The sequence below is a fragment of the Macrobrachium nipponense genome, chromosome 21 (genome assembly GCF_015104395.2).
Source record: "Macrobrachium nipponense isolate FS-2020 chromosome 21, ASM1510439v2, whole genome shotgun sequence".
Lineage (NCBI taxonomy): Eukaryota > Metazoa > Arthropoda > Malacostraca > Decapoda > Palaemonidae > Macrobrachium > Macrobrachium nipponense.
Genome location: NC_087212.1, coordinates 14,431,911 through 14,459,080, shown reverse-complemented (window position 1 = coordinate 14,459,080; position 27,170 = coordinate 14,431,911). Strand labels below are relative to the sequence as shown.

At 37.8% G+C, this 27,170-nt stretch overlaps 1 protein-coding gene across 2 annotated transcripts in view; it reads left to right on the top strand.

The window, feature by feature from the left end:
- Nucleotides 1–26,837, top strand: part of LOC135197803 (inositol polyphosphate 1-phosphatase-like) — an 83,461-nt gene extending 56,624 nt beyond the window's left edge. The window contains exons 1-8 of one of the 2 annotated variants that reach the window (XM_064224930.1): nucleotides 6,026–6,175; nucleotides 7,738–7,987; nucleotides 9,714–9,836; nucleotides 10,582–10,723; nucleotides 11,002–11,173; nucleotides 12,810–13,044; nucleotides 13,383–13,487; nucleotides 19,067–26,837. In XM_064224930.1, the coding sequence (XP_064081000.1) occupies nucleotides 7,784–7,987; nucleotides 9,714–9,836; nucleotides 10,582–10,723; nucleotides 11,002–11,173; nucleotides 12,810–13,044; nucleotides 13,383–13,487; nucleotides 19,067–19,216 (1,131 nt within the window). In that variant the 5' untranslated portion in view covers nucleotides 6,026–6,175; nucleotides 7,738–7,783 and the 3' untranslated portion in view covers nucleotides 19,217–26,837. Of the gene's footprint in view, nucleotides 1–6,025; nucleotides 6,176–7,737; nucleotides 7,988–9,713; nucleotides 9,837–10,581; nucleotides 10,724–11,001; nucleotides 11,174–12,809; nucleotides 13,045–13,382; nucleotides 13,488–19,066 lie in introns of those variants that run through there. The other variant, XM_064224929.1, reaches the window with a different exon arrangement.
- The last annotated feature ends 333 nt before the right edge of the window (nucleotides 26,838–27,170 follow it).

Sequence of the window (27,170 nt, the reverse complement as noted above, 5' to 3'; positions counted from 1 at the left end):
ACCGATCTGGCGTGCCTTCGGCAGCTTCTGACGAACCTACCCAGACTGCCAAGGAGCGTGCGCATGCACGTCTTCTCAAGGAGTGCTTTTCCTCTTCGGAAGCTTCCTCCCCGCGCAAGGGGTGGAGCTCTCATGCCGCATCACGTCCGCTGAAAAGGACGGCTCGTGTTTACGACGCTTCACGTCCAAGTTGTTCTCCGGAACTTTGCTCTTCGCCTGATACTGTAGTGCGTTTGCTGCTTTTCCTCCGCAGAAGAAGCGTAAGGATTCTTCGGAGGCGGAGTCTTTCCTAGATGATTCTTTCGAGCGCCAGCAGTCACTTCTAAGGTGCGTGTGTGGGCGGTTCCTGGGAGTAGGAAGAAGGCGTCCCCCCCCTCGCCACTCGCCTGCTCACAGGATCAGCCCCTCCCCAGAAAAGGAGGCTTCACCTACAAGCAAGATTCTCCAGTCGCTTCAGCAGCAACTTCGAGATGTTATTTCTTCGAGAGAGACTGTTCCACGTCGCCGTAGAAAGGATGACAATCTTCCTGTGAAGAGGTCGAGGCGTTCTCCCTCTCCCTCTCCTCGCTCGGCTCTCTCTCCGTTTGAGTCTCCCTCTAGAGTTCGTTCTGCTCCCCAGCAACTCTCTAGAGGAGGTGAGAAATTCGTTTCTCGCTCTCGAGAAGCGGTTGTATCCGCTACTACGAAACATGTAGATAGGAAGCACGTTTCTTTAGATGCCGAGCGTGCTTCTGTGAAAGTCAAGCGCGTTTCAGTGGACGCTGAGCGTGATTCGGTGCAAGTTAAGCGCGCGCCATTGGACGCTCAGCGCGTTTCAGTGGACGCTCAGCGCGCGCCAGTGGACGCCAGGTGTGCACCTGTAGCTGTCGAGCGCGCTTCAGTTGGCGCCAGAAGATTGGCATCGGACGCCAAGCGCAGCGCTACGGACGTCAGTTTTCCACCACCGCAAGCGCAAGTGGAAGCGGGAACTCTTCCTGTTCGCCGCTCTTTCTCTTTTGAGAAAGCTCGTGACTCTTCCTTACCTTTTCCTCCGACTTCTCCAGTGTCCTGAGGGAAATTAGTGACGCTTTCGCGAAGTGGACAAAGAACAGCAGTTGGCTCCAGTCTCGACGGACTACAAGGTTTTTAACTCGTCTGCTACAGTCAGTCTTTGCAGACACTTTTCAGCCTGAAGCTCCACGTACTCCTCCCTCTCAGTTTTCGTCATCCAAAGCTACTAAGATCTCGGGCTTTGTGAAAATGAAGAAGTCGCTTTCTACGAAGCAAGCTTTTCGCAAGGTCCACAATAGGATGGAAAAGAGGAAAGCTTCAGGCAAGACTTCTTTCGCTTTACCACCTTCAAGACTTTGTGGCAAAGCTGGTATGTGGTACGAGACGGGAGAAAATGTCGGAGTTAAGCTTCCAGCCTCGGCTCAAGGAGACTTTGGTAGTATTGTGGATGCCGCCAGAAGATCTTTTCTTTCTTCTTCCAAAGTCTCTTGGACGCATAGTGAGCTAGATTTTCACCTTAAAGGCCTCTTCAGGACACTAGAGGTCTTTAATTTTCTTGACTGGTGCCTAGGAGTTTTGGAGGAATGCCAGGTCCAGGAGTTCATTCCATCAGTCTGGGGGAGCTGTCCAGTGTATTGTCTTGCATAGACAAGGCCGTCAGGGATGGTTCTGAGGAATTGGCTGCTCATTTCAGCACGGGACTGCTTAAGAAGAGAGCACTCTTTTGCAATTTTACCGCAAAGTCGGTCTCGCCAGCGCAAAAAGCGGATCTTCTTTTCGCACCTTTCTCAGAACATCTCTTACCCCCAGTCTATGGTAAAGGACATAGCCGCCAGTCTCCAGAGAAAGCAACCCAAGACCTTCTGGCGCAGTCTTCTAGGAAGCCTACAACTACTTCGTCTTCTGGGTCCTCTGCTTTGAAGAAATCGAAGCCCTTTCGATCTGCTTCTTCCTCGAAGCCAGCCTCTCGAGGAAGAGGCTCTTTCAGAGGCAAGAAGTGAGAGGGAAGTCCTTCAGCCACCGGTAGGAGCCAGACTTCTACATTTCGCGAGAGCCTGGGAAGAGAGAGGTGCTGACGCTTGGTCTCTGGACATCGTCAAGAAGGGGTACAGAATTCCTTTCCTGAAGTTACCCCCGCTGTCTTCGACAACAAAGGATTGGTTCCTTGTATAACGGAGAAAAACGGAAGTGCTTCACGATCTACTAGATCAAATGATCGAGAAGCAGGCGGTGGAGCAGGTCTTCGACCGGAGAGTTCTCCAGGGTTTTACAACCGTCTGTTCCTAGTGCCGAAGCAGTCAGGGGGGTGGGGTGGTGCTACCACATACTGTTCTGGATGTCAGCAGTCCTATTGACCTTCGTTCACTCCAAGCAGAAGTTCAAGATGGAGACACCTCAATCCGTGCTAGCAGCCTTAAGACCGGGATTGGATGGTCTCATTAGACCTTCAGGACGCATACTTTTCACGTCTCCATCCATCCCCGATCAAGAAAATACCTGCGGTTTGTCCTGAAAGGGAAGGTATTCCAGTTCAGGGCACTCTGCTTCGGTCTCAGCACGACACCGATGGTGTTCACCGTTCTTATGAAGAATGTTGCGAGGTGGCTCCATCTTGCGGAAATAAGGATCTCTCTCTACCTAGACGACTGGCTTATTCGAGCCTCATCCCAAGACCGGTGTCTGAAGGACCTTCACACGACTTTGTCGTTAGCGAGGTCCCTGGGACTTCTGGTGAACCTCGAAAAGTCGCATCTGACTCCTTCTCAATCCTTAGTCTATCTGGGGATTCAGATGGACTCAGTGGCTTTTCGGGCTTTTCCGTCCCAGGGGCGACAACTTCAATGCCTAGACAAAGTGTCAGCCTTTCTAGGGAAGGAAACATGCTTGGTGAGGGAATGGATGAGTCTGCTGGGGACCATTTCCTCACTGGAGAAGTTTGTTTCTCTGGGAAGGTTGCACCTTCGACCACTTCAGTTCTTCCTCTCAAGGAATTGGTCACGCAAACAGGATCTAGAAGAGGTCTTGTTTTTGACGGAAGAAGTGAAAAAGACAACCTCAAAATGGGTGGTGGTTGGATCCAAAGAAGCTTGTGGAAGGACTGCGCTCAGTCAGCTTCGGAACCCCGACCTAGTGTTGTTCTCCGACACGTCCTCCACGGGTTGGGGAGCAACACTAGGAGGGAGAGAAGTGTCAGGCACCTGGAGAGGGGAACAGGTGTCATGGCACATCAATCTAAAAGAACTTTCAGCGATTTACCTTGCTCTAAGGTTCTTCCAAGAGGAAGTCTCCAACAAAGTGGTTCAGATAAACTCGGACAACACCACAGCCCTGGCATACCTCAGGAAACAGGGGGGAACTCACTCTCCTTCTCTGTTTGCCATCGCGAAGAATATCCTGATATGGGCGAAGTCGCAAAACGTCACGATTCTGACAAGATTCGTGTCAGGCGTGGAAAACGTGCGAGCAGACCTTCTCAGTCGGCAAGGACAGCTTCTGCCGATGGAATGGACCCTTCATCAGGAGGTATGCCAGGCGTTATGGAAGCTGTGGGGACGTCCTCATGGGGACGTTTTCGCAACTTCCCGAACGAAGAGACTTCCGCTTTATTGCTTCCCAGTTCTGGACCCGGGAGCAGTGGCAGTAGACGCCCTACTGTGGAATTGGTCGGGACTAGACATTTACGCTTTTCCCCATTCAAATCCTCGGAGAAGTGATGAGGAAGTTCGCTGCATCAGAGGGAGCGAGGATGACCCTCATCGCCCCCTTCTGGCCAGCGGTCGACTGGTTCACGGGGGTGATGTCCTTCCTGGTAGACTTTCCAAGGACTCTGCCCCTAAGGAAAAGACCTACTCAGACAGCCCCACGTTCGAGAGGTACACAAAAACCCCCCGCTCTGAGTCTGACTGCATTCAGACTATCAAGAAGTTGGCCAGAGCGAGGGGTTTTTCAAGTAACCCGTGGCTACGGCGATTGCCACCGCAAGGAGGCCCTCCTCAATCACAGTTTACCAATCGAAGTGGGCTGTCTTTAGAAGTTGGTGCAGAAAGAAGGGCATTTCCTCCACCTCAACCTCTGTGAGCCAGATAGCAGATTTCCTTCTTCACCTTAGGAAAGAAGCGAAACTAGCCGTTCCCACGATTAAAGGCTACAGAAGCGTGCTTTCTGTAGTCTTCAGGCATAGAGGACTCGACTTAGCGAATGACAGAGACATTCATGATCTCATTATATCATTTGAGACTGTGAAAGTTCTCCAACCGAAAGTACCATCGTGGAACTTAGACGTGGTACTTAAGTTTCTCATGTTCGAGTCAATTTGAACCGCTCCATTTAGCTTCGCTTAGGAATTACTAAGAGATCATTTTCCTAACCGAACTCCTGGTTGACGGCGAGAGGGTTAGCGAAAATAAGGTCATAAGCAAGCAACATTGGGTTCAAGGGATCATAGTTGCAGTTTTGTTCCTTAAGCCTACGTTCTTAGCAAAGAACGAGAACCCTTCCAACTCGTGGCCGCGGACGTTGAGATCAAAGGGTTGTCGGAGCTAGTGGGACCTGAACCTGAGAGAGTCCTGTGTCCTGTCAGGGCTCTCAAGTTTTATTTGCAGAAAACCAGATCTTCCGATGTCGAAGAACGCACTGGCGTTCTTCTTAAGAAGTACGGTTAAGGAAGCCCATGAAAAGTGTAGTGAAAGTGACATGGAGCTTCTAAAAGTGAAAGCCCACGAGTTGAGGGCTATTGCTACTTCGGTGGCTTTCACAAGAATATGGCAATCAAAGACATTTTGGGCGGCCAACTTATTGGCGAAGCAATTCGGTGTTTGCTTCACACTACCTGCGGGAGGTGAAAGCAACATACGAAAATTGTTACTCGCTCGGACCATACGTCGCAGCAGACACTGTTTTGGGGGCAGGAGGTTGCGCTCATCCTATCCTTTAATGGTTAGGGGAGTTTTTAACTTGTGTTATGGTTGTGGGGTTGACCGCCTGCGGCGGATCTCCCTTCCATTAGCTTAGTCTAAGTGGGATACCTTTGGTAGGCTACGCCAGGTGGTTTTGTTTTACTTCGTTGCCCTCATTGTATGGTCAATGGTCTAGTCACGTCGTGAAGGTCCTCGCCCCTGTTGACGATCATCTGGAGTGCACCAGCTTTATAGGTCTCTACCTCGCTGGCAACTCCTAGTAGCACAAGCAGACTTACGCGGCAGTACCACAGAAGTCAGCTATGCTAACAGGTAAGGAACCAAGATATCAATTATCTGCATATATATGTTTCCTAAAATCTTCTATTCTGTCTACTCCCACCACCAAAGGTGGGATTCAGCTATATATATATCTGACAGGTAAGTTTCATGAACAAGATGATATTGTAATGATACAATTAAGTTTGTTCATACTTACCTGGCAGATATATATAATCAAGTACCCACCCACCTCCCCTCAGGAGACAGTGGAAATAAAAATTATGAATAGAAAATGGGAATGGTTCCTGATACCCGCCTCCCAGCTGCGGGAATGGGTACTAACCACCTGACTCCCACTGCGTGTGTCGTAAGTGTTTAAATTTCTGTCAGATTCTGAAAAATACAGCTATGTACCGTATATATCTGCCAGGTAAGTATGAACAAACTTAATTGTATCATTACAATATAATTTTTGGGGGGAACTTTTCAGTCCGCATTTATTTTTCTCTGGCATATTTTTTTTTTTTTTTTTTTTTTTTTTAGGAAATCCAAGGTGAGACATTAGAATTTCAATATTTTGATAATACAGTAGACATGGTATATTTATGCAACCATGAAAAGCCCCTTTACACATTGTTTCATTTGTTATAGCTTTAGCTGATGTCTTAACTTTCACATAAGGATATTGAGAGGTTTCACTGTATGATGAAATTTTTATGGCTTCCAGTTGTGTCTCAAGTGCTCAGAGGTGCTAGAGGTAGTCAGTCAGTAATATATGGGTTTTCATATATCCTAAGCTCCTAATACTGAGGAAGAAATACTCTGTGAAATTCAAATATTTACAGTTAGTGTTAGAATTACATACATTTCCAATACTTGATATGTTTTCCAAATAAATTGTTTTAGTGATTTTCTTAACAAATAGCACTACTACATGCCAGTATAATTGTATCTGTACCTTAAAAGTGTCAGGTACCTTCTTTCTGATATTTAGCAGCATTGTTAAGGTATGTAAAAATTACTCATTATTTTCTGTTGTACAGGTACTGTATTTGATTTAGCCCAGCCTAATCTGCAATGTTTAACTGATACATATATATGTTTTACACAATCAAGTAAAGTGAACTTTAAAACTAATCTGTTGTTCTTATTTTGAACAGTTGTATACAAAAAATATTTTTGTTATGAGTATACAGTGATTATAAGAGTATTTTAGGAAGTTCGCCTTTGGTTTCTGAATGAAAATATCAGAAGACTCAAATACCCTCTAAATTTATTAGACTGCATCTTGCTAATTTCACATCACAAAATAATTTTTAGAAATTTGACTTTTTGGGCATAATTTTGTTACTGCAGTTTTCAATAAAATAACTTCATCTTAAATGGGTAGAGAAAGCATGTCATAATTAGAACAATGTTAAAATCACCATAAGCCATGCAAGACATAACCTGAAGAAACAGGGTTGTTTGTATTGCAGATCCATATTTTAATAGATGTTCATTTGCAGTACATATATATTGTATATTGTCAATAATAAACTTAATTTTGAAAAAAAGGTCTTTTGTTTAAACACCTTTAAAATTCAAATTGAACTTACAGGGAAACTATTACTGTAATTGGTTGGTGAAAGGACCAGTCTCAGGTCACTTTGTTGTTTTGCAAATCTTGTATTAACCTTGTAAATTAAGTCCAGTTTGAATCTTTCATTCCTACTTTCTTAGAAAAATTGAGTTGGAGAGGAAACTGAAGTTCTAATTATTGTCCCTTTCTATCCCAAGATTGTATAGGCAGTCCCTGGTTATTGGTGGGGGTCCCATTCTTGGCTGGGTGCTGATAAGCGGAAAATGCCATTAACCAAAACTTAGTGATTTATGGCACTTATGGCACCTCTGTTAGGGATGTTATGGCACCATAAGTTTATTATCGGAGCCTTATGGTGCCGATAACCGGAACTTGGTGCATTAGAGCACCGTAAATCGCCGATTTTATGGCACTAGAGAATCCCCCATAAAACCGGATCGCCATTAAAAATAATAAATCTTAACCTCTAAACACATTGTAAGTTTTCCTCAAAAGCCGTCTGTATATTTGGAGGTGCCTATGTGTGATGAAGCTGATTTACATATGAGTTCTCTCAATTCCCTCTTCATGAAATTTCAGTAAAAACCTTTGAATATTGTCACTGTATGGTACAATGATAAAGTATGTTAGTTATTTTAAAAATGGGACTTACTGTAATTGATTTGAACACACTGATTACTGGCTGTCATACCATACACTACAAATAAATTATGTACAGTACACTTTTTCTATAATGTTTTTTGTAATTGCATTATTGTTGCAGGTTGGCTTTGGGGATAGCCTTATAGCTATAGAGTAGCTCTACTTCCTTGACATTTTTTTCATACTACTGTATACAATAACATTTTTCGTTAGGTTTTACCATGTAATCAAACATAACTTTGTTATCCAAGCACATGCAATGCATTTAAATTTGAATATTAATACTGGTTTGAGAAATAACTGCTTACTCTGCATTTATTACTAAAAAAACCCAATTTTTCCCAGATTTACCACTACTGTTGTACTATATATTGATGAAACAGTCATCAAGATGTCGGAATTACTGCAAATCTTGCTGAGTTTTTCTGAGCGTGCAGGAGAGATAGCTCGGTCGATTCGCAGAGAACCAAAACTTTTCTCTTTACTGGTAGAGGAGAAAGGAGAAACGGAGAAAAATCAACGATTTACTCATGATTTTAAAACGCTAGCTGATGTTTTAATACAAGAGGCTTTAAGGCATCACATTAAAACTATGGTGAGTCCAATTTACTGTACCTGTTACGTATATTGGGTTCAGGAGATTAAGTTTTTTTTGTCACACTTGTACTGATTTCATGTTGCACTTAATTTTGAGCTGCACTGTTTTTGTGTAAAATTTTCATCTAGAGTAATTGAATTGATTCATCCAGATTTAATAATTATACAAATGATAAACCAAATTTTGCTATTGACCTTCATTTCAGTATAGTAATTACTTTTTAGCTTAATATTTCCCATCTACTATGACAAGCACAGCTAAGCTGACTGTCTTAAAAATGGATATAATATTGTATGTCAAAAATAATTTAACCCTTTAATATTCAAAACAATAAAACTGATTCAAAATACTGTAAATGCAAACAAAATTGTGTTCATTTGAATTACAAATTAATGTCTTATTGGAGCATTTTACTGTGGTATTTGGATGGTGATTAAGATAAAAGAAATACAAAAATTCCTCTTCAATTGGGGGTGGATATAAAACCCATTTTTTTGTCACCTACTTTCATTAGTAATCAAGTTCTATTCTGCTGGGTTAATACAATTTTCTAAGACTTGTGAATGTCCTGTCTATTTTTTGCTTTGGTTTCATCACCATTTTTATTTTGTTTTATCTTTAGGTGGATGAGTCTGTCTTTGTAGGGGTCTTTTGAATTTGCTTTTCCTACTTTACATGTGTTTTGTGTTTACCCTCTTGTCCTTTGCTTTTCATCTATGATAATGGCTGTGGTTTAATATGCATTGTACTTTGTGCCCACTTTATTGATCATTTGTTTGTGGTTATACAATAGTACAGGTAGTCCCCAGTTATCGGCAGACTCGAGCACCATAAAATCAGCGATTTATGGCGCCATAAGAGGTCGAGTTCCACTTATCAGTGCCATAACATAATATACCCAACAGGCGCCATAATGGTGCTTATGGCACCGATAACGGTTATCGCCGCCATAAATCGCTGGGTTTCGGTTAATGGTGGTTTTCGCTTATCGCTACCCCTTGGGAACGGAACTCCTGCTGATAACCGGGGACTGCCTGTGCTACTATAATAGCTGGTCATGCGTATCTTGACAACGATCTTGGCCGAGACATTTTTCTTGCTGAAGTGCAGTGTTATGGGTACAGTTTGATTAAAAAGTGTTCTTCAGACTGCATTTCTATATCATTGTTGCTTCAATGAACTCTATGGGTTTTACTGACAGCATGCTGTATTTGTATATGCTTCACTATAGTTTTTGGGTAAGCGGGCAAAAGCCAGAGTTGAATGTGGACCAGTTGTGCCCTTGTCAAAGTTGTATCCCCTTTGGCACTATTAGAGCATGCAGTATCTTGAGGGTTTACTGTTTTTTGGCTCTTAAGATAATGGCTTGAAAGAATACATCAAGACATTTAAGAAATTTTCTTTCTTCACAATTAGAAAGAACTTACCTAATTACATCAAGATCTGACTTATGTCTACTTTGACCACAAGAAGTGTCAAAATGCTAACAAGCTATTAAACTGAGTAGGAAAATGAAGGGATAAGAGGTCATCACTTAATTTAAATGGTAATTCAACATTCCATAGAATACTAGATTTTATTGTTTGTAAATTCTCCAAGTTAGCTTGCCATTTGCAGTAAAGATGTGGTTTTTATCAACGAAATATATTTGTTTCTTGAGATTTTATTATTATATGGTACTTAGAAGTAGAAGATATACTGAATATGCAGTTTTTGTTTGCAGATACCATCACTGGAGGATTATGTCCAAGGGGAAGAAAGTGCAGAATTCACTAACACACTTGGTGAAAAAATTACAGTTAAGATCTGTGAAACTGAGAAAGAAACAGCCAATCTGCTTGCAAAGGTGAGGCTACCAAATTCCCTTTGTATTACATTTATACAATAAAGTATATACTGATGAATTCTGCAGCAAAATGTTAACATTCCAAGGTACTGTACAGGGCATGCTTCTTTGAAAGTTTCTGTAATCCACAAACTTCCTTATAATTTAGCATTTTTACTGTGCAACAAGTATACTAGTATTATAAATTTTATTGAAAAATTTGAATAAACGCTACTTATCTGTTGAGGTAACTGACTGCGTCCCAGTAAAGACTATTCTGATGTCCGACTTACTGCACTATGACTGTCTACACTTTCAAGTTCTGAAATTTCTTAGACATTCAAGTAAAAAATTGAAAATCCAACTTTGCAATTAGAATAATCTTGAGCAGGGTTCTCAAATTATTATTATTATAATGATCATTAATGCAAACCACTGGAGTGTGCCTTCCTAGTACACTTCTAGACCCTCATAAGGTTTTTATAAAGGATTTGCTCTTGAATAACAAGTGAAAACTACAATGAACAAAAATTAAAGGCAGAAACCACTGTGGCAGGGCCGGAAGGGACACAGCAGAGCATTAGTACCATCTATAAGAATGAAATCTATATTTAGTTGAAATCATGCTGGGCTCATATTAATAATGCCTTTCATGTTCAAAGTGTTCTTGATACTGGTACAAGTAATGACATTTGTTTTCAATGTTTGGAAAAATAATTTGTTTTCTTTTACATGTTAATTAAGAGTATGTTTTTAATTCACTAAGGTTCTTGATGGGAATGCAGAGGCTGCAGAGCTCTTGGCAGCTGTTGTTCATTCAGATATAACTCTTCAACTCGAAACAGAGCTTGCGCCAAAAATACCTGAATTGCCAATAAATAATTTAGGCATTTGGATAGATCCCATTGGTAAGTTCTTATATTTTGGTTTCATAAGATATTAATGTTAAATATCACAATAAATTTACGATTGATTCATGAATTTAAACATGTGGGTTAATGTTTTAGTGTTGAAAAAGGAATTTTCATTTACAATACTATTAATCTATTATGCAAAACATTACATTACATTACACCACAGTTTGTGAGTTGGTAACCTAATCTTAGAATAGTAACCTCTCTCATAGATCTGCATATTCAAAATTTTACTGCAAATGCAGCTCTACCTAATTCACACTGGTTTTCAGATTCAACTGGGGAATATGTCAATGGCAAATCTGGCGTCTGTCAGGGAAAAGTATACAAGAGTGGTCTACCATGTGTTACAGTCCTCATTGGTATTTATGATCGTGTCAGTGGCTTGCCAGTGGGTGGAGTTGTTAACCAGCCCTTTAGTGTATTTGATGAGGAAAGCCAAAGGTAATAAATAGTAAGCCTAAAAATTTTATGGTCTTCTGTGCTAGACATGTATTTATATAGATTATCATGAATTGAGAGGTAAACATAAACCATTGTGGTTTTGGAAGTGGGAAATAAGGTTATAAACAACTTGGTTTATAACCTTTACATTTAATTGATAATAGCTGAAAAATGTGGGCCATAATTAAAAAAATATATATTTTGTATTAAAGGAACATCACCAATTGTTAGTGATGCTAATGTAGCACTTGAAAGTGAAAAGTATAGTAGTTTAAAGCTGTTGCATCTCAAAGATAGATATACCACTTTGTTGCCAGATCTCACAAATTCCTTCCTTTTTCATCTCTGATTGTTTAACCGGATCCAGCTAGGTGCTAGAAAATTATCGCACTGTTGAAGCCTTAGGTTTGTAGCTATGAAAAATACAAATTGTCTTAGAAAATTTGCCATTTTACCTTTAAACTGGTAAGAAAATTAATAGAACTTGGGTTGAAAGCTGTATTTTGAAGGGCAAATCTCAACATTTTCATTTTAATGCAATCTTTTTTATGACATTGTAGCTGGATGAAACTCAGGATAGATTACAAAAACGATTCTGTTACCAATGAGAGATTCTCTCAGGTCAGGAAAGACCCCTGCATCTTGCCTTCCAATTCAGCAGGAAGTGTCTGCATTTAGTTTGAAGGGAGAAAAGGGTGTCGGAACTCACCATAAGATGATTAATATATAAAACAAAATAAGTTTTAAAAATATTTAGTTGTTTAAAAGGCAAAACCTTGCATAATACTGAATATCTAAATAGGCTGAAAGGTGATGGAAATACTGGCAACGTTTTGATAGGGATGATGTCATCAAGTAAGAAGAATGTACAAAAATTAGTCATACTCTCAACTCAACTCATGGATGAAGAAATGTTCTAGCAGTTTAAGGCTGGAGTTGAGGTCCAAATTCCTCCTGCGAGATACATGGGGTAAAGTTCAATGTCTTGGACTCAGAAGCTCTGCAGTACTGTACTTGATAAGGTTGCCAGTCAGATGAAGAGTGAGTATGGGTATGTAACAGAATTAAAATGTTTCTTGGAGGAAGAGGAGCCCACCAGCAAGACAGAAATAGCAAAGGAAACCCTTTAGATAGTTTTGAACCATGGAAGATAAAAAAAAATGCAATTTGGGAGAAAACAGAAGCCAAATTATAGTCAACATCAAAGGAAACATTTGAGATGCTGGATGGAGAGGCAATAGGTAATGGAAAGGGAACAATTAATCCTTCATGGATGGATACCCTCATATGAGTAACAATAAAAGGTTCTGAGTGGTGGACGGATTACCTCCTGGTGAGTACTTGGATGAGAACTATGACTGGAGATGAGTGGAGGGTGTGGAAGACCTAAGGGGTGGAATTTCACAGAAGTCCTTTGTGTCACATGACAATAGAGGCAATATGTTGAGGAAGATGTGGCAAGAGATGTAGGGGTCATACACTAAAAAAAGGGTTCTTTCTTTTTCAGGTAGCAGTAGCTTATTTTTGCCTAACCTGAAAAATGTTAATTTGAACTGAAGTGAAATGCTATATAAGGCAGTGGTTTGTCTATTGAATATACATGTTTACAGACCTTATCTCATCCATATATCACCAGATGGCGTGGAAAAGCTTACTGGGGTGTAAGCCACAGTGGAGTAAATGTCCACAACATTCAGGTCTCAAGCTCCAGTTCAGAAATTGAGAAGAAAGTGGTGGTAATATCATCAAGTGAAAGCGTCAGCTTCCAAGAGATGCTGAAGAAGAAGTTTGATGTTGTCCATGCAACAGGAGCAGGTTACAAACTACTAAGTGTAGCACTTGGTCATGCTGTTGCTTACATTTGTTCCAAGGTAAAGAAAAGTGGTACTTTAAATTGACTCAAAAATCCTCTCATTTGTTTATAATTTACCCAAAGTGAAATAGATTCTGTATAATGTACTTTAGGAAAACTGTGAATAATGTTATATTTTAAGTTAAAAATAAAAGTTATCTGCATTTAATTGAAAAATTTATGTTAATAATCATAATTTTATAAATAAGCAAATTAGCCTGTTATGTTGAGTAACCTATATGTACTATTTATTTACTGATGATTATATGTATTAAACATGAATACAGTATAATGCTATTTTTAAATATGTCTGTTGGTCACCAAAATGTTTAGAAACTGTTTATTTATTCTCCTTAGAATTCAACATTCCGCTGGGACACTGCTGCACCACATGGCATACTTTCAGCAGAGGGAGGTGGCGTAGTCAAGTACAAAGAAATTTTGAAGAGAAATTTATCTCAGGTAATGAGCTAGTGTAAACAGATTAACCCTATGAGCCCTATGAGTACTGCATTACACCTATGTAAATACTACACTTGCTAAGCTTTTCATATTAGAATTAAACGTCATATATAATGAATTATTTTCAAACAATTTATTCTTTTATTTACCAGAATATTGGTAAAAGAATAAGGAAAGATAATAGCTCAAAGAAGATTAGTGCATGCTTTTTTTATATATATACTATTTGCCAAAAACATGCGTTTTTGGAAAATGCAGAACTGCATTTAGCAAAGTTTTCATTTGAATATAAAAACTGTTCCAAATTTTAGTTTGAATATGAGTGAAATTACAGTCATTTATGTAAAATTTGTAAAGAGCTAAGTTAATTAATTCAACATTAATAAATTTGTTAAATATAAAGAGTACTTAGCATGTGCAACTGGGACTTGTTTGGAAGCCACTTATTATAGCCTATATGTTTTACCTTTTTCTATATACTCTGCTTATAACTAGATAAGTTGTATCATTTATGACTGCTTATAACTAGATAAGTTGTATCATTTATGAAATGATACCGAAAAGAGTTTGAGACTTCCCCATGGATATTTTCCAGGTTTCTGATAATCTGGGATGTTCAGCATCAGTTTTATAACCAACAGACCCCCAACATTGACTCAGGCGTTGGGGTACAAGATAGTCACACACTAATTCTGCCTGTTTTGCATTGTTGTTTCTCGTGCTACAACATGAGATGGTGCAATTAGTCACTGAAATTCCAATTCAGCCAAGGATATTGGGACTTGACTGTACTATTTTATTTAAAAAGAAAAGCAAGATGCTCCATCAATTAATGGAATACAGATTTTACAGCATCAAAAGAACAATCAAATGTCATACAGTTTTGGATGTTCACCTCACTGCACTCTTTAGCTGTAACTTCTTAGCAGTTCTAATATTATTGGTTAAAAAATCTTTATCCTTCAATCAGTTAGTATAGCCTTTTAAGCACAAAGGTAAATTTTGTAGTCAGTCAAAAAGAAAAATACATAATTTTAAAAATAATCTGTAATTTTCTCAGGTAAACAAACCTGGGCATTTTAGGTATCAATATTCCTCAGTACAAGTGGTCCCCATACTGCACCTCTTGCAGTGCACTGTAAGCATTACTTCGGCCCCTAGCTGCAACCCCTTTCGTTCCTTTTACTGTACCTCCTTTCTTATTCTCTTTCTTCCATCTTACTTTCCACTCTTTCTAACAATTGCTTTATGGCACAACTATGAGGTTTTCCTCCTGTTACACCTTTCAAACCTTTCACTTCAGTTTCTGTTTCAGCGCTGAATGACCTCATGCGTAGGTCCCAGTGCTTGGCCTTTAGCCTAAATTCTATATTAAATTCTATTCAACTCAGCACAAGTGGAAACCGTGTTGAAACTTGATAACAAGGTGGTTATTGAAGTTATGAAGATCAATGGAGGAAATCTCCACTCACTTGCTGTATGCCTGTACTTTTCCCATCAGCATCAGACTATGAGGGGTGGTTGAGGTGGGATTATGATAAAAGGTTGTGGTTTGTATCCCTAGGAAAATATGAATTACTTTTAAGAATTAGGTATTTGTGCTGAGAGAAGTACTAACCATACCACCATCTTTTATGTAGGATAGCTTCTCAACTGTCTAGCAAGTTGCATCTTTTCCTGCGAATGCCATGTTCCTGTTCATACTTGTGAACAGGGGTTCAATGACTTATAAACTTCAACACAATCTGGCATAAGATTTTGCAAGATTGTTGGGGCCTGACCCCGTAAGGGGCATTGCCATAAGTGGACCACTGTAGGCATTACTTAAGGGTCTTTGCAGCGTCCCTTCGGCCCCTCGCTGCAACCTATCTCATTTCTTATGCTTTACCTCCATTCATATTCTTTTTCTACAATCTGATTTTCTTCCCTCTCTAAAAATTGTTTCCTGATGCAACTGTGAAGTTTTCCTCCTATTACACCTTTCAAATATTCTTACTGTCAATTTTCCTTTCAGCGCTCAATGATCTCATGGGTCCCAGTGCTTGGCCTTTGGCCTAAAATTCTATACAGATAGTCCCGGGGTTACGACGGGGTTCCGTTCTTGAGACGCCGTAAGCCGAAAATCGTTGTAAGCCGAAACACTGTCAAAAATCCTAAGAAAACCTTACTTATAATGCTTTGGGTGCATTCAAAACTATGTAAACTGCATTCAAATTGCATTTTTCATTAAAAAAAACCTTCAAATATTGATTATTTTCCATTTTTGGCATTCATATTTCTTCTGCCAGATAAGTGTTGTAGGTGCCTTAACCCTGTAACATGTGTTGTAACCCTGGAAATAATTTCTGATGATATAATTGAAAAGTGCCTTAACCTTGGAACGTCTTAAGCCGAACCTGTTGTAACCCCGGGGACTGCCTGTATTCTATTTGATAGAGCCCTGAGCCAGAGTGAGATATCTGAACTCGCATTTTAGGGACATTTTTGAAAACCAAAAGTTATCCTAGAGATAGGCTAGCATAATTTGGAAGGTTGATCATTAGAGTTCCCCAAAGTCAAAAAGCCTTTTCCCATGCAAGAAAGTAGCGATCAATATGTGTCAACTAGTAACTGCCCCTGGCAGCTGAGCTGGGCTGCCAAAACATTCCTTCTAGCTGGAAAGTACATGGTGGACAGCTCAAAAGGCATAGCAAAATGGGAAAATGACTTATGCATCTGCATCACCAACTGACTGAAGTGAAAGGAGACCATCCTCCCCCTTTTGCTGATGCACATCACTACAGTCATGCTGTCACTCTTCAACACTTTGGAGTCATCATCACTTGATCTTGGAATATTGGACTACTGTGTCCACACACCTGATGCAGAGAAATCTCCCAGATGCACACCCAACTCTATCTCGATGCATCTGAGAACAGACTTATCCCTGAAGGTTGGTGTTCAAAGCAACTCCCATTAGGATGTCCCCAGTGTCTAGCAACCAATCAATGTCCTCTCTCAGTCTTGGCTCACAGGCACAAGATAAGAGGAGGAGGTGACTGAGGCCAACAAATGCTGCTTCAATTGCCAATGAAGTGGGTGTTGGGAGAGGTCCCTAAGAGGCATGTGCTGATTGAGGACAATCTGCCAAGCCAGGATTGGTAGTTCCTGAGAGCTTGTTAAGGTGTGGATCTTATCAAAAATTCTCACTGCTGTCCTATCTATCAAAATTCCCCATATTTGCTGGGTGAATGGGCACCAGATCCTACTTTTGCCTGTTTATTGCAATCCCTAGGTCATGACAAAAGTCAAGTTGTGACAGTGCTTAATTCAACTGCTTCGGTTAGCAAGGAAGAATAGGTGTCTTCTGTCCAGTTAGAACGCTTATGGGTTTACCTGGAAAGACATAATGTTTAAGAGGAAGAGTTAAGTATTTATCTGTGGTGTTAGGAGACCAAATACTCCTATGCTCAAAAATGCTAAAGTTAGTGCGCACACAGTTGATTCCTGAGCTCTTAGCATTTTTTAAAATAATCCTCATGGCTTCTGTAACGTAAGCTCGTCTTTATTTCCTTCAAACTTTTTGTTAAAGATGGCTGTCATGCAGCTCAGGGGAGACGTAACTTTTGTTGATTCATTATTTGTGAAATGTTCTAATTAGCATGAGGTGTAAAGCCCTTAGTCCTATCACTGCAGTCGGGATACTTTCTTCTGAACAAATATGATAGTAATGTTGCTCTCTATCTCATCATTAGCTGTTAGGAAATCCTGCTATCAAATTTTGAGAGCGGGAAGGTGCACATTGGTGTATAGGAGCGCACCTTCATATATGAAGGTGGTAGTTGTCTTTAGTTTTGTCCTGTCAATTATGGGCTTTCAATGCGGCCACAGGAGTCACTAGTACTCTATGAAATAGAGTTCTCTTTTTACTGTAAGTATCCTCTGACGCATCTGACTATGAAGGTCTTGCAACAAGGATCATATGACAGGAAGGAATGTTGAGAAGCTTTTTTTTTCATTAAAAAGCTTTTAGTTTGCCTGGCTGAACATTGTTTCTCTGGCCACACTAACCTACCATCCTCATTCAATGTGGTAGACAGCTAACTTTAACAGTAGGTAAGGTTTATTCCAAATAATGAAAATTTTCCTGATAAAATTAGTTACATGGATACTTACCTACTGTTAAGTGGAAACCCACCCAGCCTTTCCACTTCTTAGCGAGTGGTCATGAAGAATTCTGACAAGAACGTAAACATTACAGCACCACCTGGTGAGAAACAGGTGATTACAGAGACAATCCTAGTGGGTTAGCTAAGCATTATTTATTCATAAGCAGAACAAACCTTGGGTCTTTACAGTAGGATAAATATTCTGGTGCCAGCTTTGTTTTTTTTTATAAATGCCGATTGCACCTAATGGTGTGAAGATACAAGCTAACTCGAACAAGTACTTATCCAAATAGTTAATTTTATCATGAAAGTTTTCATATCCTCTTATGAACCTATCTGAGTAAATGCAAAGATGAACATGAACAAAAACTACATTGCAATGGACTCCCTATATTCACAGGGGTTGGGTACCACACAACCACAGTTCCACGCTGGACGAGTGGTTTTCGAGCTTGGCTGCCAGTCCGGTGGTCCGAAGTTTGATTTCCTGCTCTCCCAACGCGGAATCAGAGGAATTTATTTCTGGTGATAGAAATTCATTTCTCGATATAGTGTGGTTTGGATCCCACAATAAACTGTAGGTCCCGTTGCTAGGTGACCAATGGGTTCCTAGCCACGTAAAAATATCTAATCCTTCGGGCCAGCCCTAGGAGAGCTGTTAATCAGCTCAGTGGTCTGGTAAAACTAAGATATACTTAACTTAACCACACAACCTCGTGAATAGCTAAAATCCGCGAATACTTAAACCCCTCTAAAAATGCTTATATCCAAGTATTTTAATAGTTTTATTACAAAATGTGCATTTAGTTACAAAAATATGAAAATACAGTAATTTGTGAATATTTCTCGGGAAAATATCGCAAATAGGTGAGTCCGTGAATCGTGAGTCCGCAAATAGTGGGGGTCAGCTGAATGTTTGACAAAGTTTATCCCCTTAGTTTGATACTGTGCTCGCCTCATTACGTAGACTTGATCTACAGTAGTATTTGTTTAGAATTCTTTTTCTTCTGAGTGACTTTGTCTCCAGTAAAATCAATATATTCATGGAATACTGTTGATATATATCTCAAGTAGACCATTTGACCCATTTATTGTTTCTTTTCCTTGTTTACATCCAAAATATTTCAATACAGTATTCTAGTAAGAGCTGGCATTAAAATCCAAGACTAAAACTTTTACATCTCAACCAGGCGTAGCTTCCATTAGCCAGTGGCTGGCCATTTTCTTTTTCGTTGGGCAGTCAATATAGGGGTTATAACTATCTTCATGGTTTGTGTGATTTGTTCTTTCAATCATATTCCAGAGCAGTTTAGATTTTCTCAGTTGCTGAAGGTTGGCATGTAATAAAGGATCTCTTCCCTCGTGTCAAGATGATTTACTCATAAAAAACTCATGATCAAAACTTATGACTTTCCATTTCTCATTTTTCAGGAACCTTCCAGGGAGGAATTACAAGCACTACAAGTAAATTATCATAAGCCAAATACTGCATCTCCAATATGGTGTAATGAAGGGGGATTCATTGCGTATCGCAACCTAAGCATAATACCTGTAATTCTTGATTGCCTTAAAGATACCTAAATCTTGATTTTTTATTGTAGAACTTTAAAGACCTCTAGTAAACTATTGAAAGTTATAACAATCAGAATGACATAGTATTCCATGAGATTCAAGATGAATGTGTATTTCAAGTGTAAATTGTATTTTTCTTTGGTAATCAACTAATTCATGAAAAAATATTGAGTAACAAAAACACAATTATGTACCATGTACTAATCTTGTTTTTGGAAAAATACATGAGGTTCTCAGCAGCAAGACAAAGTAAAGTGCCATTTTTAAAAAATGGACACAAATGCATTCAAGGTTTTGCACACAGTGAACAGTAATAACGACTTTCTTTTTAATATGTACGTTATGAGGTTCACTTTTATTCCAGTTAAAAGCTTATCAAAAGACAGTATGCAATATGCATGCAACCACAGTTTTGGACAAATCTATGGAATTTATTTTAAAAGGCTTAGAATATTTTGCAAAGTTTGAAGTGATATTTTCATATTTCAATGTTAAAAGAGGTTTTTTTTATGAAAGTATATAGTCCAAACCTAACTTGGGTGCAATGAAAACTCTTCTAATGGTTATCCAAATATATATATTTTGGAAAAGGCAGGGGATTTTGCAGACGAAAAGGTAGTGGCGATTTTGCAGACTTCAAATAGTAATAACTTTGTTATTGCTTGAGGTAGGAGACTATAATTTTTTGTCAAAGATAGCTTATAAAAGGATACACATAATGCAGTAAAGAGAAATAAGTTAGGAAAAAAAGTCTATCAAGGGTAAAAGACATTATGAGGAAATGCACCTAATATTTAGCAGACTTAAAACAAGTTATAATGCAATAAACATAAATAAATATATAAAAAAATTTAAGGTTAAAGGAAAAGGCACTTCACATTCTGCCGACTTTGAACAGTGATAAACTTGTTATTTTGAAGGGAGAAAGTATTTTTTGTTTTAAAGGAAAGTATATTCGTTTGTTTATTATACATGAAATCAGACTTCATGGAATTTAAACTTTTGGTTTTATGGTACTGTATTTAAGAATGGAAAGCATATTCTATGCTTTGTAAACTTTTAAAGTGAAAAATGTGTAAATTTTATTATTGGAAGCCACATACTTTTTAATCTGAAAGGTTATCAAAATAAACTTATTAGGCTATCATCATTAATGTACCTATAAAGAAGACAATTTGCAATTAAGAAAACAGTGTTCTATTACATGAAATTTTTTTTTCATGTTCAGAATTTTAATACAGCCCAGTAAGAATAATGACAAACAAGACCAAGAAAAATAGTGATAGTAATAGAAATGCAATGCTTAATAAATGATTAACCCATGCTTGAAACTGGTTTATAGCCAATCAAAGTAGTTATAGTTTTATGAAAATAGTCATGATGCACTACTAGTCTACTAGTAATAACCAAAAATAATATGTACTAATAAACATTGATTAATCACTGCAGAATCATTGTATTGAAGATTTGTGTATTCACTGAATATAACAGCTCTGTAATAGTGGTATCAATGTTAAGGTCATCAGCTGAAGGGTGAGTAAGGTATGAACTTTTCCAACTTTGTCTCATGTTAAACCATATAGCCTTGCCAATTTCAACACATGAAAGTACATTTCATGCTTTTCGCTACTTATCTTGATGAAAAATAACCAATAATATAATGTATAAAACACATAAAACTGCAAATACTATATTTTCATGGAAGAATCAGTGCCATGATGAGAAGGTAAAGGCCAGAGTAAAGGGAGGGTGTAATTGTGTCCCAAAGATACTGTGTGCTGATTAGCTACAGGCACAGGAATGCTGATGTGCTTTTGGCTAACCCCACCAACAGCCCCACCCCCCAACAATTTTCATGCCACCACCTGTCCAGAAGGATTTACACTTGTGCTTGGGTGGTCATAAAGTTCAGGGTAATGATTGTTTTGTATGGAGCTTTTACTTTATTTGCAGTTCAACTTTTGATGGGAACTTGTTTGAATCTGTTAGAGGAAGGTTTAAATAGTGATATATGCAAAAAGGCAGTTACTGACTAGGGTGTAACTGCTTTGTTTTGCTTCTGAACATCTCATATAAATTACATAAGCAAAAATATAATAGTAATAATTTGTGATTTCATGTTAAGAAAGTCTGGTAACCCCCTGACTGCATTTTGACTGATGGATAGCTATACCATACAGTATATGTACCACATGCATAAGTATAATACAGTATTTGTGTATTTTACATTACACGGGTATGTTGTCATGATGTAGTGAAAACTGTATCCTGTGTTACTTACAATGCTTATTTGAATATCACTTCACCAGTTTTGAAACTTACAATGCTTATTTAAATATCTCTTCATCTGTTTTGAAATGCATACAGAAGCAGCATATCTACTTACATTAGAACATTCCATTATTAAAGAAAAAAGTTGTGGATTTACATCCCAGCTAGAGCAGTTAAGTTTGCTTCTGGAGTCTCACTAAACTGGTGTGTTAGTATAAAAATATACCCACTGCGTATCCTTCAGCACCATATGTCACATATTTACCTTTGCTACTTATCAATTCAAAGTGTTTTGTTTCATTGTAGTACTAAAGAAGCCTGGTCTCCCTGGCTTTGGTAGAAGAATGGGTGTATCATCAAAGTTCAATGTCTACTCAAATCTCACCTAAGGCACACAAAAACCCGTAAAATAAGAATTACTATACAGAACTGGAGGTTTGTTACTTTAACAAATGCTTATAATAAATTCTGTTAAGGATATTTCATATGTAGTTGTTAGTAAAAGTGTGCAAAATTTTTTTTCATGTACTTATCTTTTACGTTGAAAGCATACTGCCTCTGGAAAAAGAAGAATGAAAAATGTTTTACATGAAAAAGGTTTCATATGGGAACAAGATTAATGTATTTTGTTTCATGGGTTTTACAATTAAAATTTGTTGTCATTGAGTAATGGCATGACAGAAAACATTATAGTTAAATGTTAAATTCAAAGGTGAATAAAAACCATTCTTTTAGGTGCTTGAAACCATTGTTGTATTCAGAGAATATGTAGCCAAAATACTGTTAGAGTTATTTTGATATTATAAAAACGTACCTTTAATATCATTCCATAATATTAACTTACTAATATACCTGCTAACTTATGATTTAGCATGACAGTACCTTACCCTCCTATTAGTCATCTCATTTACCTTTAAATGTATGTATTATTGCAATATATATGACTTTTTACAGGAATTATAGAAATTTTGCTGTAATTCATATGGCAGCATCATAATCTCACTGAAATTAAGTATCTTAGTGATATAATGTTTTGCAAATGTTCTGTAATGTTTTTTACATTTTACTTTCTTGATCTTTTGGAGAATCTGATGATGTCTCATGACATCATGAAAACATGATAATTTCGTCCCTTGAGATTGCAATGACGTCATCTGTGATAATAAAACAAAAAATAATCATAAATATTTTGACTTTAGGTATCACTAGGATGATGCCCTGAGAATGTTAGGGGATGTTTTAGCTCTATTGAGGATGTTCAGAGAGAATTATGAAACCAATCCAAGAAAGGAAATACTAACAAAAATTCTTGCCTATTTTTCATCACTTTTCCTTATGTTTGTGCATGAAATAACTAATAAATAGCAATAATAAATCTGTAATTGGGTTGGAAGTTTTATCATTTTGTATCATATTGTATCTAGTGCAACAAAAGATTTTGTAAATCTCTACTATGTTTTTAAAAACATTTACTAACAAAAGTTGAGATTTTTCTTCTAGGTTAATTTCAATATAGTATCATACTGACAATATAATTATGTTTATACAGTAACTGTAAAAGATACTTCAATATTATCTGGCTTCAAAATGAGCACTCCCAGCATTATATAATGGGAAAAAAGTTTACCGCAGGCAGTAAAAGATAATAATAGATTTTAAAGCTCATAAGCCATAATTAAGAAATGAGCATGTTTAACAAATATGAGTTTTGGATACCCCCAAAATGTGAAAGGGTAAAATATGTTTTCCTTGTACCTGGATAATACACACAAATATCATTGTATGCAGCTGAATATTAGTAAGTCGCTAATACAGTAGTACCTCGAGATACGAAAGGCTCAACTTACGAAAAACTCGAGATACGAAAGCTAACACGAAAAATTTTACTGCTCTACATACGAAAAGTTTTCAAGATACGAAAGGTTTCTGAAAGTCCGAGATTCGCCCCATAACAATTTTGAAACTCGCGCCGCACGCCGCCATCTTAGTTATAGTAGACTCGCCACCATCCTCCTGCTCTCCCATTGGTTCCTGATGCTAGCCAAGCCATGAGATCCTTCTCTCTAATTGGACAGCATCCCTCCCATCATGCATCTTCTATACGTACGTGTTGGCGTGGCTTAGCTCGGCCACTCCGCACCCAAAACTTTACCGTACGCAATCGGCATTCGTTCGGTCCAACGATTTTGTTTAGTAATGTAAATTCGTTAGTGATTTCGTTGCAGTACATATTATCGTGTTATTCTACTTTATCGTGTTGTGAGAACCTAATTAGTATACGTACTACATACGTAACTTAATTACGTACAGTACATAGAGTCATGGGTCCCAAGAAAGTTGCTGAAGTTCACAGAAAGAAGAGAATGCTTTCTATGGAGACAAAAATGGAGATAATAAAAAAGTACGAAGCTGGCTTGCGGTTGAGTGTGATCGCTAAGGAATACGGCCGAAATCCGTCGACGATAGGCACCATCCTTAAGCAGAAGGAAGCCATCAAAGCAGCTACACCTTCCAAGGGCTTGACTATTTTGTCCAAGAGGAGCCATGTGCATAATGAAATGGAAAGGCTGCTTCTTGTATGGATCGAGGACAAAGAAATCGATGGCGATACGATAACCGAGACGGCAATCTGCCAGAAGGCCAGCGCTATTTTCGGCGATTTGATTGCCCAAGCTGAAGACGACGGCGGAGAGGGGACATCAACGGCAACCCCAGAGTTCAAGGCTTCTCATGGGTGGTTCGAAAAATTCCGTAAACGGACTGGCATCCATTCGGTGGTGAAGAAATTGAAATTACGTAAAGTATAAAAAAGTAAAAAGAAATTTAAAAATCAAAAAAAGACAAAATAAATTTTATTTTAAGTTTTTTGTAAAGTTAAGTGTTACAGTTTTGTTAATGTGTTTTGTAAAGTTTAGTTTGTTTTTTCTGACATTTTTTTATGTGTTTCGTAAAGTTAAGTGTACGTATCTGCCGTTTGTCCTCCTCCTCCTCTGCCGCCACTTTCAGAGATAGCCTCACTCGAAAGGTAAGCTTCCACATTTTACGTTACAGTAATAATATTTCTTGTACACTAATATACACTTTATTTACAGGTTTTGCATTTTTATTCTTAATTTAGGTATTGAATGGTCCAAATTGTTGTAGTATTTCATTGTTAATAGGTCAATTTAGCTTTATTATGAAATTTAATGGGGTGTTTTTGGAGGGCTTGGAACGGATTAGCCATTTTACATGTTAAATGTGTTCCAAGATACGAAAAACTCATGATACGAAGGCCGCCTCGGAACGGATTAATTTCGTATCTCGAGGTACCACTGTATTTTTTAAAGAGAATTTCATGAGTACAAATAGTGAAAAACATTGTAGAATTATTTCAATGTAGAACTGTTTAATGTGAAAATGCCGTCAGGAATTATATTACAATACTTTTCTTCACAGTGGGGGCATGAAAAGAAATTTTACAGAAATATACTTACAATGTAAACTTACATCCTTGAACTGAAAATTTGCAAGGCATCATAGAATGGAAATTGCACAGTATTTGTATTTTTCTTCATCAAGATACACTTCAGACATTCAAAATTGTACAACTGCTTTACATTCGTACTGTATGATTTACTTTTAAGAATATTCCTACAATGGTGCAGAGTTAATTTTGAAGTTTTAGCATTTAGCCCATATTGTTACATAACCATTTTATGTTTTAAACATTGAATGTTTACATTCATAAATTTAAGTCTTCCATTACTTTCTGAAGTCTTCATTGTGTAGTTTCTGTGAAGAATTATTACTGTATAGTTTCATTGTGTAGTTTCTGTGAAGAATTATTACTGTATAGTTTAACAAAGATTTACATTTACATTCTATATGCTTCATAATATATGTACATGAATCCAGATAGCTTTTGTTGTTGAGATGGATAACATAAATGTCTCAAAATATTAAAAGCTCTTATAAAGTAGCTAGTCATAATAAATCTCCAAAAGAAACCATAATTCTAGTCTGCTTTAGTATATAAAATGAAAAACATAGTCTGAAGACATGACTTTACATGAAGTACTGTATACGTTTGAGAACCAATACAAAATATTGCCGGAAATTTTTTTTGGTGCTGAAGTTTTTTGAATAAGGAATCATGATGAACTTGCATGGCCAGTATGAATTAATAATATAATCTTTGGTTTAAGGACTTGAATTTATACCAAACTTGATTTTAAGCCCTGCAGTACTGTACTGATATTCACTGGGTAAACAGTTTCCATGAGAAAAGTTTTAGTTACTTACTTCATATTATTTGATAATGGCATTTCCACAACATCTCAAGTAAAAAATATGCTTCCAAAATTTTCAGTATTAAAGTGACAATATCTTCAATATTGTTCAAACTCTGAATCAAATGTTGAAAAAATTTCATTAAAACAAACTAATATGTATTAACATGGGAATAGTTTTATGCATAATTTGGAGTAATTTTATGTCATGATTGAACAGGATAGCAAGAATTACAAAAGAAAATTAAACCACTGATATGATGGATAGTAAAAGTCATGCCTTCAAGTGTAGAGCTAGGTTAATGACTAATTTAAATTCCTAAAAATAAATTTGTGCTTGATAGAAAGTGTACAGATTTACCTTATGGTAGTTTGTCATAGCTTCTGGAGAAACATACAGTACTGTACTGCAGTTCTATTTAGGATATGTTTCATTGTTTTAATTGGCACTGTGTAAAGCTAATGCAAGTGAGGAAGTCACATCGGTTAGAATCAAGGGCAGCTGGGTCGTGTGCCTCCCGTGTGCTGGGTTTGGCTGCCTTTCAGGTGTAAATGCTAAATTTGCACTGGAAAGCCTACATCATTAGATACATTATGCCTTAGTTCTGTACCCATAAGCCCAGTCAAGATAAATAACATTATTATATCATGCCATTATTATGAAAATATACTGGAGTTTCTTTCAATTAATAGTACTGTATCCTGGTTAAATTTTATATGGGCACTTCATGAAAAGCAGCTTCTTGTTCTACCGTGTTGACTAAAAGGCATAAAAACTTTTGGGAAAATTGGCTTTCAAACATAATTTAGCGTATAATATGGCACTTACCACACTACAATCATATTGGCCAGTTCAACTGTAACAATGTTACCTTTACTGTTCTTTATCATTGGTAGCATTGTTGACATTTCATCTCTAATGTACTTAATTTATCACAAAGCATATTTTATTTACTTGTGTAACCATACATTGTTGTTAAAAGAATCTCAATTGTCCTTAGATTGTTGTACCAAAGAATGTAGCCTAATGAATGTATTTTTTTCCAAAAGAAGAATATGGAAATATATTTTTAATGTTGGCCTCACTATCACTTGTTTTAAAGTCCCTTACATGACAAAATAATAAGTGAACTGTATGAAATGAAATGTGAATGGTGAGTGTGAATGAAAGGAAAATGTGGACACTGGTGAGATGAATGGTTATGTAGTAAATGTGGCATAAGAAGAATGGAATGGGTGAGAAATGTGGAGACATGCAGGAGGACTGGTACGCGAGTTAAAGGGTGAATATCGGTGTGTTAAGACTTTTCATCAACTGGGAGAATGGAGATTTGTGAAATGAGCATACAATTCAGAACTGTTAGAAAGAAGGATAGGAAGACCATGAATGGGCTTGTTACAGAGGTACTGGAAGGAAGGGC